Source organism: Lithobates pipiens, unplaced genomic scaffold (assembly GCF_037356315.1).
Source record: "Lithobates pipiens isolate NorthernLeopardFrog02 unplaced genomic scaffold, aLitPip1_a1.2 Scaffold_3, whole genome shotgun sequence".
Classification (NCBI taxonomy): domain Eukaryota; kingdom Metazoa; phylum Chordata; class Amphibia; order Anura; family Ranidae; genus Lithobates; species Lithobates pipiens.
Genome location: NW_027507790.1, coordinates 126,961,725 through 126,977,607, shown reverse-complemented (window position 1 = coordinate 126,977,607; position 15,883 = coordinate 126,961,725). Strand labels below are relative to the sequence as shown.

The window sequence follows — 15,883 nt, the reverse complement described above, 5'->3', positions numbered from 1 at the left end:
CTGTTCATTTCCTTTTTTTTTTTTTTTTTTTGTTTTATCTGTACAGTCCATGTGACTTTAGAGTTGCACATGCAATGTGTTTACACAGTGATTGGCAGAACCTCCTCCAAATCTCTTTACAGTGTGAAAAAAGTGAAAGCTATTGTTGGCAAACTTAAACTCCACCTACACCATGCTGTTGCAAAAAATCTTTAGCTTTGAAATATAGACTTGTATGAAACATTAAAACACTTTGTTGCTATTAATTTACTTTTAATTGTATATTATGAAACCATTCTTTAACCACTTGACCTCTGGAAGGTTTTACCCCCTAAATCAGCCGTCCCCAATATTTTTGGCACCAGGTACTGATTTCACGGCAGCCAATTTTCCCAGGGGCGGACAGTTGGGTTGCGGGAGTGGCTTTTCACGGAGTCTGTCCACAGCCCCCCTTTACATTACAATGCCCCTTTATAGTGCAGTTCCCTTTTACATCATAGTGCTTCTCTACATTATTATTTTTCACGATTTAAATGGCGCCAACAGTTTACGTAGCGCTTTACAATGTATAGGGCGACAACACAATTACAGTACAAAACAAAAGATACAGGGCCCTGCTCATAGAGCTTACATTCTAAAGGGAGGGGGTGGTCGTACACATATACATTATATACAGTAGACATTAATGTAACAGTGACTGCTCTGTAAAGGGGGCACATGATATAAAGGGGAAGGCACTGTAATGATTACAGTGCCCCTTTACAATGCAGTCCCCTTTATATTACATTGCCCCTAGCAATAGTGGCCACCCCCCCCCCCATCACCTGTAGTCTACCCCCCCAACCCAACATGACACTTCTCCAGGTATTTTTTTTTCTCGTAGAATAGGTGCAGGAACTTAAACCAGGGGGAGGGACTCTCAGGCAAAACTTCATGCAGACCCCTCTGTCTCACTAGCCTGGAACTCCTCTATCTGTTATTTGGGCATTACCATTAACCCTAGAGTCTGACTTTGCCAAGTTAAATCTCTATCCCTTACTAACCCAACTCAAACTGAAACTTCAGGCTTGGAATAGCCTGCCATTATCCCTCATTGACAGGATAAACTTACTTAAAATGAAATTCCTCCTAGTTTTTCTATATGCTCTGAGGCATTCCCCAATTTGGATCCCCAAAGCCTTCTTCCAAAAATTTGACTCCATTATAAGCCCCTTTCTGTGTAAATCTCTCCCCCCCCCCCCCCCCGAATAAACAGATCTATACTCAAAAGGCCCTGGACAGAGGGTGGTCTAGCTTGTCCAGATCTTCAGAAATAGTCATTTGCTGCACTATTGTCACACGCCCATAACTAGCTAGCCACAGATGTAACCAATGCTGCTGTACTCCTTGAGGCCACCCATCTCTGTTCGTACGAGGCGCTGGGTAATGCTTTATATAGGGTTGTCGGAGCCCCCTCTCCTCTCACACCATCCATGAAGGTGGTGATAAGGGCTTGGCAATTGTTGATCTGTAAACTACAAAGGGACCCTCACACTAGATCTCCAGGCACTGCCCTGTGGCTCAACTCACATTTACCAGAGTTACCGGGGTTCTGGGCAGCTAGAGGTATCAAAGACCTGGAACATACCTGTATTAGTGTCTCCCTTCTGACCTTTGATTCCTTCAAGGAGAAATTCAGGCTCACTAATTGACAATTCTTTAGATTTCTTCAAATTCGCCATTCCTTCGCTACCCAATTTGGTCCTAACCCGGTACTTCTCCAGTCCAACCTTGAATCCACATTAAGGGTTACTCCTCTGGTTAAACCCACCTCTACCATTTACAAAGCTTTATTGCCTTCAGTCCACTTTGGTCTGGAGGACTTTCTCACTAGGTGGCAGAGCGAGATCCCAGATCTGGATACGGAAGACTGGGATGAGGCCTGGGAATATCCTTTCTTACAGCTCATCTCGGTCAGAGATCGGTTGATACAATTTAAACTGATTCATAGTCTATTTGTCACACCAAAGATTATGGAAAATTTAACCAAATTCCTTTCCTCCTACTGTTGATATGGCAAATGCCGACTTCAACCATATGTTTGGGTCCTGTCCCAGGATCCAGCCCTTTTGGGTGGAGGTCACAACCTTCATTGAAACCTTGACCATGATTCATGTTCCCCTGAATGTATCGATCTGTTTGCTTGGTCTGGCGGGCTCATTGACACACCACCGAGCAACCAAAACACTAATAGGACTTCTATTATTTTAAGCTAGGAAAGCTCTACTAATTATATGGAAACAAATGAAGGTACCTACTTGGAATACATGGAAATTGCTGATCAACTCAGCGGTGCCACTATACAAAGAGGCCTATCTCGCCAGATGCTGCCCAGCCAAGTTTGACAAAATATGGCGCGTATGGTTATAATCAGACATCACAAACGCAACACAATAGGCATTGTTCCCGTTGATTTTCTTCTTCAGCTAAAAGTCTTGTAGCAGTGAAGCCCTAATTTTGCCATTATCTGAAGGTTCTCCTAAAGGCGTTATCCTCAACCTTAGCAGCTCTTCCCGATTTGGTCACCTGAAATAAATGACACACCATCCTTCCCCTGTCCTCTCAATATTAATGACATGAGTAGTTTAAGTTATAGAAGTTCTATAGATTAGTATAAATGTATAGGATTTTTTTAATGGCTGTATTATGTAACTTTTTTCTTTGTTTTATTTTTTTATGCAAACTCCAAAAAAAAAAAAAAAAAAAAAAACGGGGTCGGGGTGATGTGGTCTGCGTCATGGAGTGGTTGTGGCCTAATTTTTACAATTAGAGTTAGAGGGACATTGTTAAACCAATGATCTAGGTATGCTATTCTGTATGTATGCTGTGTTGTCCCTCCCTACCTAATAAAAATCTTCCCCAGTCAAAATTCTACAACGTTTCCCCCTAAAAAATTAACACTCACCTCTGCACCTCCTATCTACTGCTTACCTCTTTACTGTGTCCAAATCTCACCTCTGTACCTCAACATCCAAAGCTCATTTCTGTACCCTTCTCCAAATCTCACCCCTGCACCCTACCCTCAGTTCACCCCCCCCCCCCCCCCCCCCCGTACCCTACCTGCAGTTGACTTCTGCACCCCACCATCAACAGAGAAGAGGTTACTTTTATGCTAAAATATAAATATTAAGTTAGACTTAAACCAGGGCTCACCTCTACCCTCTACTCTTTTTCATCAATTATTACTTATACTCCACCCAGCCATCAGTGCTTATCTTGGTAACTAAATCCCCTCCCTCACCACTTCACCTCAGCTATTCTGCTCTTCTGTTGTGGCACTGGCAAGCTTTAGAGCAGGACATTGGTTCTGAAGTGTTCTCCTTTGAGCTACTGCAGTTCAACGGAGAGCATCACTCACTGACATGAACAATGTGAATGCTGTGGATTTTTTCTCTCGCCACTGAGTGCAAGGGCAGGGGAAACTGTCGAGGAACGCTGGTTTGCACTGTCACAGGGAAGCTGGGCAGTAGATAGCGGTGGCCGCACAGCACGAGATGAGCGCAGTTCTTGGTCTGTGACAGCCTAGTGCGGACCGTGACCGCCGCTCATCTCCTGCTGTGCGGCCCGGTCAGCAACAGCCCACAGACTGGCACTAGCCTGCTGCCCAGGGGTCAAGGACCAAATTAAATTTATATAATTTGTTCTCAAAAGTAGAGCTGCTTTTTGGTGGTATTTGATCACCCCTGTTTTTTTATTTTATTTTTATTTTTTGTATCGATGAAAGACTGAAAAACAATATGTTCTACTTTCTGTTATAAAACCTAGCTAATAAAAAAAAAAGACCATGCAATCCAATTTCTTAATAAATTTAGGCCAAAGTGTGATATATAATACACACACACACACACACACACTGTCACTCTCACTCTCACTCTCACTCTCACTCTCACTCTCACTCTCACACTCTTATATACTGACTGCCAGTATCAGTTATGGAATCAGTGTGAGGTGGAGGAAAGTAGCTGCCAGGACCTGAAGCGAGGAGTTGGCTAGCAGGAGATTGAAGGTGAGGGAGGGCTGCAGGCTGCCGTGATACTGACTGATCTGTAGGGATAAGGGACAAAAATGCATACAGACAGGGAATGCACTTCCCTGCTCTGTTTGATATCGGACACTTATTCTATATTCACTTTCTAATCGGACATGCCCCCTCTTGGGAGGAGCGAGCCAAGGAAGGCTGCACAGTCATGTGACTGCAGACTCCAACAACATAAAAAGGTACTAAACATTTATTTTTCACCGACCTAAATATGATTTATTAATGCTGTAAATATTTCCTGAATTAAAATACGCTTTTGTGCAGTGTTCAAAAATTCTGTAAAGAATATTTGGGGTGTTCTAGTCCCTTATGTTTAACATCATAGCAGCTGTTGCTCTGTCATACATGTGGAACATTTTTCCGTGTTATTTTGACTTGTTCTTTTGTTTGTGCATGTGAAGATGGAGAAGGATGTAAACAGCCTAGAGCCCTGGCTAATAAGAGAAATGGACTCCTGTCTCTCGGATATTTGGCTGAACAAAGATGTTGATGCTTTTCCTCAACTGTTTAACTTGATATTGACAGAAAATGTTAGTGGTAAGTTTTAAGCTCTTTGTATTACTGTGTACTGTTTATTGCGTATCATGTTGTCCCATGTTCTCTTCATCCGTGGCATCAAGACAGCTGTTATGGCTTCTACAAAGTGACTTTATGAAAACATGTTTTCTTTCCCCATTCCTCACCCATTGCAAGGCACAGGAATTCTTCCACCTTTCGGTTATACTGCCACTTACTGGGAATCGACTATCAAAACAAAAACAAAACTGTAGGCCAGCCCTGGGTATAAACCCCCCCCACCAGAGCGCCTTATTTTCCCAAATCATTTGCCAGGAAAGCTACTTGAGAGATGGGCTCTGCCTTCAACAGGAAACTCAAACCTAGAAGGATTAAAAAGCCCCTCCTTCCCCCTCATCTTCAATTGTTTTGTGTTTTCAGCCATTCAGTAGTACACTTTGTCATGATTGTTTTATTTCCCCTAGCTCTGATATTTGGGGTTGTCAGGCCCCTCTGGTGTGACTAGATGTGTGCAGAGAAGGGAGGGCGGTTGACGAATGGATAGGGCATGGCCTAGGTGCGGCGCCATGTTCGGGATGTAGCGTCCGCGAGTGTACACGGCGCAAACGCGGGGGAAACAAAGCCCAGAAAGCAGACTCTCCTCAGCTAGCAGCTGTAGTGTGCTAGCAGCTGTAGTGTACAGCTGTTAATCACACAGAACACGGAAGTGGTGGGGGCACATAAAGTGCTGCATGCAGGCATTCCCAAATTGAGGAAAAAACGCATTTTACTTAGCGCCAGGCTGAACTTTTATTATCAGCATTTTATTGCTAGACTATAGTTCAGCAAGTAGTGCATTTACTTTTAGATCACCTTTGAACCCTTGGGACTTGAACTTAGTTTTGTCAGTGTTGCAAAAACAGCCCTTTGAACCGAAACAGTATATTCCCTTTGTCCCCCTTCTGACAAGAAAGTTAGTGTTCTTGGTTGCTATATCCTCAGCAAGGAGGGTTTCGGAATTGGCTGCTCTTTCTTGTAAAGAGCCATAGTTGATGATTCACAAGGACAGGGTCCTGTTGCATCCTCATCAAAGTTTTCTGCCTAAAGTGGTCTCAGCTTTTCACCTCAACCAAGATATTGTCCTACCATTGTTTTTTCCAAAGCCATGTTCTAAGGAAGAGAGGTCACTACATTGATGTCTTATTTGTGCTGCCGGTAGGTCCTAGGAAAGGACAGGAAGCGTCTAAAATCCACTATTTCTAAGTGGATTCGGCAAGTTATCATTCAGGCTTATGGTTTAAAAGTTAACATTCCACCTTTTGAAGTCAAAGCGCACTGTACCAGAGCAGTTAGTGCTTCTTGGGCAATGCATGACCATGCCTCCATGGCTCAGATCTGTAAGGCTGCAAATTGGTCTTCAGTACATATATTCACCAGGTTTTATCGGATGTAAAGACATGAGGATGTCGCCTTTGGGCGCAGTGTGCTGCAAGCAGCAGTATAGGTCCTCAAGTCTGGGGGCGCCCTGCGGGTTGTCTCCCTTCCCTTAAATAGCATTCCTGTGGGACGTCCCTTATTTTTAATACTATGGCTCTGTGTCCTGTTATGTACGATAAAGAGAATAGGATTTTTATAACAGCTAACCTGTAAAAGAGGGTTTTCGTTATTACAGAAAAATCCTCTTGGTGTCTGTTGAAGAACGTAGGTCCTGCCTTTGTGTCCATTTCTCCTGTAGGTTGCAGCAGAATTCCTGTGACACTCAATAGAAACCATGAAAACAAATTTTTATGTAATTTTTATTTTTTCAAGTGTTGCAGTTTGCAGTTTATGTGCCCGTGTTTCTTTCTAAATGGGAAGTGGACCTTGAAACCAAATTTACTGACGTACAGAAGTAGAAAATTCTCAGTTTTGCACAGAAGTCTTCCATGGCCATTAAATTACAAGAGACTGGCTACAAGATCCTGACCCGCTCTTACAGATTACCGGCCGCTTTGCACCGCTTTTATCCTCAGTTCCCCAGTACATGCTGGTGGTCTGGCAATGCAGAGGGAACGATGCTTCATATCTTTTGGGATTGTCCCAGATTAGGGCCCTTTGGTGGGAGGTGATTGGTACTGTCAAGCACCTGACTAACGTAGTCTTGGGGGGGAAACCCTATGGCCTGTCTGTTGCCTCTTTCCGAATGTCCAATCAAGAAGTAGAAGGCCTCCCTCACAATTCAGTTATTGAATGCGGCTAAGGCATGCACCCCCCTTTGTTGGAAATTCCGAGAACCCACCATCAGAATCCTTGTGGTTCAAAGTCAATGAATTCAGGGAGATGGAGCATCTTACGTAGTCTTTGCGCAACAGGGAAAAGATCTTCTGTGACACCTGGAGACCGTGGCAACATGTTAAATATACTAATGCCTATCTTCAGGGGGTCTCGCAATTGGCCTTAACCTTTGAGATTGGTTACATTCCCTGGGTGAGAGGCTACACCCCCCGCCCGCTGAACCTTAGCTCTCCTCTTCCGTACAAGGGACAATCGATTCCCTACTTCTACTCTTCTCAAACGACCTCTTGTTCGTTTTTTTTTCACATTTGCTCCCCTTCCCGTTATATTGGGCTTGCTCTGGGTGCTGCTCTTTTTCTGATATCTGAATATCTTGTACACTGACTCACTTTCATCAATCCCGGTATGGTGCCACCGGGAAGTCCACTTCTCGGTATAATGTATTTGGGGAAAAAACAGGATTTTTATAACGGCTTACCTGTAAAATCCTGAGTATATAGGCACTTTTAGGCGATGGACACTGGCACACCCAAGACAGGAAGTTCACTCCCTATATAACCCGTCCTCCTACCAGGAGTACCTCATTTTTTGTAGCAAAGCAATATACACAAATCCCAAAAAGAGGTCCTCCCCTCTGTGTCCCGTGATGTACTACAAGAAAAGGATTTTCTGTCCATCTAAAGAATGCATGAATTCTGGAACCTTTTGGATGTACAAAAAGCTGTCCTATTGAGGTGCGCAACACAAGCAAAAAAAAAAAAGTTAACTAGAACACAGCACTGCCTGCATCTAAAGCCTCATACCCTGTTGTCGGTCAGGGCAGGGACACGTAATTCAACGAGAGGCAATGGCGGATCGGTTCCATCCTATGGCATATATATTCCAGCTCCGTAAGCTGTCAAAATATACCCCAAGTGCGCAAGCACCAACTGAGAAAGTTGCACAACTGGAGACTGCTCCAGAAGTCTAGAGAGGGGTCTGTAGCTGTCGCGCAGATCCTGCCATCTGGCTCCAAAAAAATCCCAGAAATTAAGCCGGCCACTTACAGCCAGGCGCTGAAAGTGAAGGTTCTGAAGGCCTGGTATAAATTCTGGATTGCCCAGTATAGGCACCAAGGGGGAAGGTATTGGCGATAATGAAGAGTGTCTGAGTGCGTCCCTAGCTACCGACAATGTGCTGCCAAGGGTGGGATGGTGACTGAGGGCCCTGGGTAAAGAGAAGGTGATCCAGGGCCAACTTTGTACCATGTCATTGGAGTCTTCCAGTTCCAAGGCCACCCATTGTTCTGCTTTTCTATGGTGATGCCAGTCCACTATTCTGGTAAGGTGCACTGCTCTGTAATAGGCCCACACATCTTGGAGTCCGACTCCTCCCCGAGGCTTTGGAAGGTGGAGAAGTTGGAGCTTGAGGCATGATCACTGATGGGACCATACAAACATTGTACAAGGGGAGACAAATAGGCAGTGCCTGCAGCAAATATAGCACCTTAGGCAGCATGGTCATCTTCAGAGCGTTGCATTGCCCAAACCAAGTTAGGTTGAGGGAGTGCTATTGGAGTAAATAAGCTTGAAGACGGAGGAGCAATGGAGCCAAGTTTGCCAAATAGAGAGTAGAGATGTCGGTGTAATGTCCTCTCCCAGATAATGGATTGAGTCAGTTGCCCAGTGAAGAGGGAAAGAGGACCGTAGAGATAAGGCTGTGGTTCTAAAAGAAAACTTGTTAAATTGGTTCTAAACACGAATATTATGCCCACATCTAAATATTAGTGCAAGCTATTAGCTACTGATTTACATAAAAAAAAAAAAACTTTAATAATTTGAGTACCTTTTTTGTCTCTGCTAAAGTGGTGGTCATGTGTTTTTGTTTTCCCGCTTTCCCCACAGCCTGGGTGCGATGCGGGGCCAAGCTGAAGCAGAAAATATCTGTGACAACATTTCAGGCCCTCTCCCCAGGCCTTGAGAAGTGGATTAGAATGGTCAGTCAAGATCTGATCCACCCAAAGGCATTGGTGGCTGGATCAGATCCTTGACTGATCCGCTCCATTCTACTTTAACCCCCCTGGCGGTATTCCCGAGTCTGGCGTGGGGTGAAAATTTTGTACCTTTTTAGCGGTAACCCCGAGCCAAACTTAGGACCGCATGGCTGAATCCGGGGAGAGGTTACTTACCTTGTCCCGTGGATCCAGCGATGTCCCCCTGCTATATGAGCGAGCCAGCCTCCGCTCGATCTATCATGGAGCCGAGCTCCGTTCCCTGCGAGAGTTGTGATGCATGGGGCTGAGAATGGCGCCAAATTCAAAAAGTGAAACACACACATTACATACAGTATAATGTAATCTTACAGATTACATTTCTGTATGTAATTTTGCATCCCCTTTGTCCCTAGTGTTCTGTCCAGTGTCCTGCATGCAGTTTTATATTATAAAAACTGTTCTTTATGCCTGGAAACTGGAGATTGTCCATAGCAACCAAAACTGTCCCTTTACATCAAAAATGGTTTTAGACCAGCTAGAAAACAGCGATAAATTAGAATCACTCACAGAATTGAGCGATAGCGATTTGTGGGGAGATCTTTCCACAAATACTGAAAAGTAATGACCGTGACATTTCTGCAACTGAGCAAATTTCAGTGTTTTTGATTTGATTACATTATTGAATATTTTTTATCATTGTTATATTATTATTATTATTTGGTATAATTTATTTGTAGTTATATTATAATTTATGATTTCATTTTTCAAACTTTATCATACCCGGGATGTCTACTAGACTCTGGTTTGGACAGATTTGAGTTATTCCTAAGAATTACAGGACTACAATATAAAACGCCAAATTTTCATGCAAAATAATGGTACCGCTTTCAACACCTAAAATCTGAACTCATACCGCCAGGGAGGTTAAACAATCTTTCGTTGGCCGCCATTGTGCTCAGCACAGAGCAGCATATAGGCTTGTACAACATACTGCTGTGATAAGAACCTTGTGTCCCATTCTCTGATCTTTCAGCTTTGGCTCAGCTGGGAAATGCTCTGTAATGTGAGCTCTATGTAAAGATCCCCCCCGACTCACAGGTCACACGGCATTTGAACATCCAGCTCACAGTACAGAGCATTTTCAGCTGAGCAGGAACCAAAAATAACAGTGGTGCGCAGAAGTGCACATCAGTGCAAACCTGTGTTCTGCTCTGTACTGAGCACAGTGACAGCCAATGAAAGAGTTTGCGCAAAAAAGAGTCGACCTGTCGGGCAAGGATCTGATCCACCAACGTCTTCAGGCAGATCAAATCCTTGACTAACCACTTCAATCCACTTTGCTTGGCCTGGGGGAGGGCCTAGAAAAGATGAAGCCACGTCACAAGACATGTGACACTCTCCAGCTTGGCTCTACCCCTAACCCAGGCAGTTGTAACCAGGAGATTTCCTTTACCGTAAATGTGTAGACACGGCTAAGGTTGAAGGAGGGGACAATGTGCAGTGTGGTGGCAATGATGCGAAAGCTCTATGACCCTTCAGATTGTTGACACTATTGGTGACTACAGGGTTTACTAACTGAGTTATAAATAAAGGTTTTTTGTGCTAAAAAAAGGAGGCAGGCATAATATAGTAATTATTACGAAGGGTTTTATTTATTTTAACGTTTAGTGACACTTAAAAAAAAAAATATATATAAAAAAATAAATAAAATCCTGTAATACATAAAATTATCGCTGGCTTTTTTTTGCAGAAGTTTGCTTTTTGCCCAAGATTAGATCCTGTGATCAACACCCGGCTGGGTGACAGGTTGGATACTCTTATCCTTGTAGTCTCCCCAGCCTGGCCATCAAGTGTGTGCAGACCATAGCTACAAGCTGGGTCTGCCACAACATGCCCCTCAGGCTCCATGGGCGGCCGTTGAGCGCAATCCTCCGGGGCACACATATGACCAGGCTACTGCCACCCTGCACTCTTCGGGAGTGGGTCTGTCATGGAATGTCCCCAGCTGGTAAGTACAGCTCTCCCTGCCTCGTGGGGCTGAGCTGCTGGGCATTCCCTGCAAGGTCGATTCAGGGGTCCCTCTCTTCTCTCCCTGTCCATATCTCCCCCCCGCTTCCCCTAGGGGGGGATGCTGCATGGGCTGCTGAGCAGTGTGTGCGCTATATAGAGGACGGTCCCCTGGGGGGCTCTCACTTTGGGTGGGGGGGGGGCTAGGCTGGGTGGCTGTGCCCCTGGGTGTCTGGAGGTCTGCACATGCTGATCGCCATAGCGCTGTTCTGCCGCCTTTTTCTGTGTTTTTTTCACTGTCGTTCTGTGTACAGTTGTTTGGCGGCCATGTTTGGTGTGACTCACTGGGTGATTATGTCCTTTATACTGGACACTCAGTGGCCATTTTGTTGTAGCCCAGCACGGTTTTTATGCCCAGCGCTGGTCCCTGAGGCTCAGAACAGCGCAGTTTTTGCTCACAGACACCTGGGAGCTGACACAGGACACAGACACTACTAGCTGGACGGCGCAGAACTCGGTCAGGGTGGTAAGTCCTGCGGTGGGGCCCCTCAGCCTGCAGCAGCTAGGAAGGTGGGACTATACACCTGTCCTAAGTCCCCAACAGGTGGCAGACAGGTTGGGTCAGCATGGCTTCAGAAACTGGTGTTTCTTCCCCCGAACTCCCTGCAACTGCAACCGGCTCGTCTGCAAACAATGCAGTGCCTTTGGACGCCTTGTCTGCGGTCCTAAAAACGTTTGTTGTCAGGGTGGAGTTCGTGTGCGGGCGCAAGGTGGTAGAAAGCGGCCCCTGCTTTGTCGTTTCAGATGACGCTGACCAGGACCGATTGGACAGTGAGGATGAGTCCCTGTCTGGGTCAAGAAAAGCGCTAGTTGGAGCACCTATCACAGCTGTGCGTGATACCCTGAAGATCAGGATACAGCAGGTCCTTCTGCTACAGTAATGGTCCCTTTTGGGTCCTGTTAGCCAGCCCGTACATCTAAGGTGTTTCCGTATCTGACTTGAGTTAATATACAGGAATGGGGGCGACCGCAACGGATCTTTTTGGTCCCAAAAAGCATGGCGGTACGTTAACCCTTTGAGTAGAGCCTTCTAAATAATGGTCGACTCCTCTGGTCGTGGACCCCCCAGTGTCCAGGTTAAGCAAAGTAACCACGATCTCGGTAGAGTGGGCTCCTGTGTTAAGGACCCCACGGGCAGGAACTGAGGCAGTGGCCCGTTCCTTATTTACGGTTGGGGGGTCAGCAATACGACCAGTACTGACCACAGCACTTGTGTCGCAGACAATTACTGAATGGGCAAATCTTTTGCACCGGGAATTGGAGAATCAGCAGGCTACTTCCGTCTGCATGGAACTAGCAGACCAGGTAGTGCACGGTCTAAAGTACATTTAGGACATGGCTCTGAATACACTTCCTCTGCTATCCAGGGCTTCGGTGTCAGCAGTGCTGTTAAGGCACCTGATTTGGCTGAAATGCTGGTCGGTGGACCAAGCATAAAAAAACCTTGACGGATCTACCCTTCCTTGGTGAGTGGCTCTTTGTTGGATGACATTATTAAGAATGTCACAGGTGGGCAGAGAGTCTTCCTGGCCTGTGGGAGCAAGGTAAAGGAGCCAAGCAGCAGGCAAGGACCCTCCTTTCCCGCTCAAAAGAGGTTTGTTCGTCCGGCCGGGACTTCGGCTGAACACTCCCAGTCCAACAGGACGACCTCTGGGGGACAAAAGCGTTCCTGGAACCGCAAGCCTTACAAGCCTGCCAGCAAAAGTGGTACCTCGTTAGTATAGTGGAGAGTATCCCCACCTGTCATGCGCGAGACCGTGGTTCGATTCCCTGACGGGTAGCCAACCGCATGAAGGTTTGACCCCGCCCGTCATACGGGTGGGGGGTCGCCTTTGGGAATTTGCAGCCCGGTGGGCCTCTCGGCTGTCTGACCAATGGGCCTGCAAACTGATTTCCTCTGGCTACAAGATAGAGTTGCTCTCTTGGCCAACAGATTCTTCCCCTCCTTTACTCTTTGCTCGCTGGGAGGCCCTATTGGGGACAGTATGGGACCTGCTAAGCTGCAGGGTGATAGTGCCTGTTCCGGAGTCAGAAAGGTTCTACTCTAATCTGTAGTCCCCAAAAAGGAAGGGTTAAGTCCAAGATTGGACCTAATAGCCTCAATTGCTTTGTTCAAGTACAGAGGTTCAGAATGGAATCAGTTCGCTCAGTAGTCGCTGCACTCCATCAAGGGGACTCCCTGGCGTCTTTGGACATCCAGGATGCACATACCCATATGCCTCAGGCATCAGAGGGTTCTGTGAATTACCACTACCAGTTTGTGGCTCCCCCTTTTTGGCTTGGTTTCAGCACTCCGAGTCTTTACCAAGGTATTGACCCCAATTTTGACGTTGAGACAACGCGGGATCGCAATCGTAGGTTATCTGGGCCATCTCCTTCCAAGAGCTGTTTCCGCCTCAAAATTAAAGGAGGATGTGGTGATAACCATGCAAACCCTGCAGGAATCTTTGTGGCTGTTGAACTTAAAAAGTAAGTGCTCATAGCGATTCAGAGCTTGGAGTACCTAGGCTTACCGCTGGACTCCATGGAAGCGATAGTTTTCTCCCTTCAGACAAAACTGCAGACTCTCAGAGCCGCGGAAAAACTATTGCTGAACCGCAGGTGGTCGTCGCGTTTCTGCACGCAAGTTTTGGGCCTCATGGTATGCCCGGTTTCATACCAGAGTCCTGCAGAAGGAGATATTGACGAAATGGGACATATCTCCGTTATCCCTGGATCGGCAGATTCAGGTGAGCCAGTCAATCGGGGACTCCCTACTTTGGTGGTTGTGGTCCCCGGCACTCCAGTGTGGGAAATTGTTCCTACCTCTGCATTGGACTGTGATCACAACAGACACCAGCCTGACCAGCTGGAGTTGAGTACTGGGAGTACAGTCGACCCAGGGTCTCTGGTTGGGTGGAGAACCCAAGTTGCCAATCAGTGTGCTCGAACTTAGAGTGGTCAGGCTTTGCCTCTCCACATAGTCGATGAGGGCGTCCGATCAGGATCCAGTCAGACAACGCCACGGTGGTGGCATATGTCAATCATCAAGGAGGAACAAGAAGCTTGGTTGCTGCACGTGATGTCGCTCACATCCTAAAGTAGGCAGAGCGACATGTACCGGCCCTATCGGCCATTTACATCCCTAGAGTGGAAAACTGGCAGGCGGACTACTTAAGTCGCCAGATTCTGGACCCAGGAGAATGAGCGCTGTATCCGGAGGTGTTCAGGCTACTGTGCCTGTGATGGTGCACACCAGACGTGGATCTCATGGCTTCCCACCTCAATCGGAAGGGCTGAGATTCGTATCCAGGACAAGAGATCCTTGGATGTGCTGGTGGCTCCGTGGGTTCAGTACCGACTGATCTATGCCATTCCTCCGCTAATGCTACTACCACTTCTGCTTTGTGGAGTGGAGACCGAGAGGATTCCAGTAATTCTGATTGCCTCCGTTTGGCCTCGGCGCCCCTGGTATGCCGACCTAGTACGCCTGGTTTGCGGGCGCTCCCTGGTGACTACCGATGTGAGAAGACCACCTGTCTCAAGGTCTGATTCTCCATCCTGCTTTACTATCGCTGATGAGATGTGTGGAGATCCATCCTGCTGAGAGCTAGGTGCTAAGGAACCGGGGCCTATCGGACTCGGTGATTTCAACTGTTTTGAGAGGTTGGAAATCCTCTTCTTGGACATATAACATGGTACCTGGAAGGCATACATCTCTGTCTGAGGAGAAAGGATGGCGTCCGCCCACCTATTCCATTTCCAGGATTCTGCTGTTTCTACAGCGAGGGGTAGACCAGAAGTTGGCTTTGAGCACCATTGAAGGACAAATATAAGCCTTGGCTATGTTTTTACAGCAACCCCTGGCGTCTCACTCTCTAGTGAGCAACTTTTGTTCTGGGGGTTCGACATGTAGTTCCACCGTTACCCCCGTGGGATCTGAACCTGGTGTTATCGGCGCTTCAGAAACAGCCATTTAAGGATGTCAGAGAATTTCCCTTGTTGACTTTTTCCCAGAAAGTGGTCTTTCTAGTGGCCATTACATCATCCAGGAGGGTTTCGGAACTGGCGGCCTTGTCCTGCAAGTCGCCGTATCTAGTTATCCATAAGGATAAGGTGGTGTTGCGTCCGCAACCTTCTTTTCTACCGAAGGTGGTTTCGGCGTTCCACATCAATCAAGACATTGTTTTACAATCTTTGTGTCCTAAACCGACACATCCTAAGGAGGTGGCCTTTCATTCCCTGGATGTGGTCCTGGCTCTAAGGGTGTATTTGTGTGCCGCGGCCCCCATTTCGTTAGTCAGACTCGTTCGTTTCGGTAGCTAGTCCGAAAAAAGGTATGGCGGTCTCGTCGGCCACCATTTCCAGGTGGCTCGGACAGATTGTGGTACAGACCAACGCCTTGAAGGGGCAGGTGTCCCCCTTTCCTGTCACGGACTATTCCACCCGGGCAATTGGAACTTCTTGGGCTTTCCGACATCAAGCGTCAGTTGCTGAAGTGTCTAAGGCAGCGACTTGGTCGTCCGTTCATACTTATACAAAATTCTACAAAGTGGATGTAAGCGCATCGTCTGATGCCTGTTTTGGCCACAAAGTTTTGCAGGGGGCGGTGTAATGTTGCAATTGCACTTATTTTTTTCTGTTTTTCGTTTGATAAGAAATTACAGTTACTCTTGAGTATAATGCACTGTTGCATTGTTAATCACAAGTTCTGATGCGGTTAGATAAGGTGGTGACTCCCCTGTTAGGGAGCACTTCTCGTTGTGGGTGAAGTTTTTTTATGCTGTTTCCAACCCCTCGTTATGAAACTGCTTGGGGACGTCCGGATGGTCAAGAGTAAAGGAGCTGTTTTAGTCAGTGAATGAAAGAGAAAATGGGATCTTTGTACTCACCATAAAATCTTTCTCTCTGAAGTTCACTGACTGTCACAGCACCCTCCCCTCCTGTTGATTACGTTATACTGCTTGTTGACATACTGAGGCTGCAGGAAGCAGGCTGGGTTGTTGTTACTGAAGGGACCGCCCCTTGGGCGGAACTAG

General features: G+C 46.5%; 1 protein-coding gene across 3 annotated transcripts in view; it reads left to right on the top strand.

Moving 5' to 3' along the window:
* Positions 1 to 15,883, top strand: part of YTHDC2 (YTH N6-methyladenosine RNA binding protein C2) — a 274,280-nt gene that overhangs the window by 123,207 nt on the left and 135,190 nt on the right. For all 3 annotated transcript variants that reach the window (XM_077462267.1, XM_077462265.1, XM_077462266.1), the window contains one exon: positions 4,459 to 4,594. In XM_077462267.1, the coding sequence (XP_077318393.1) occupies positions 4,459 to 4,594 (136 nt within the window). The remainder of the gene's footprint in view (positions 1 to 4,458; positions 4,595 to 15,883) is intronic.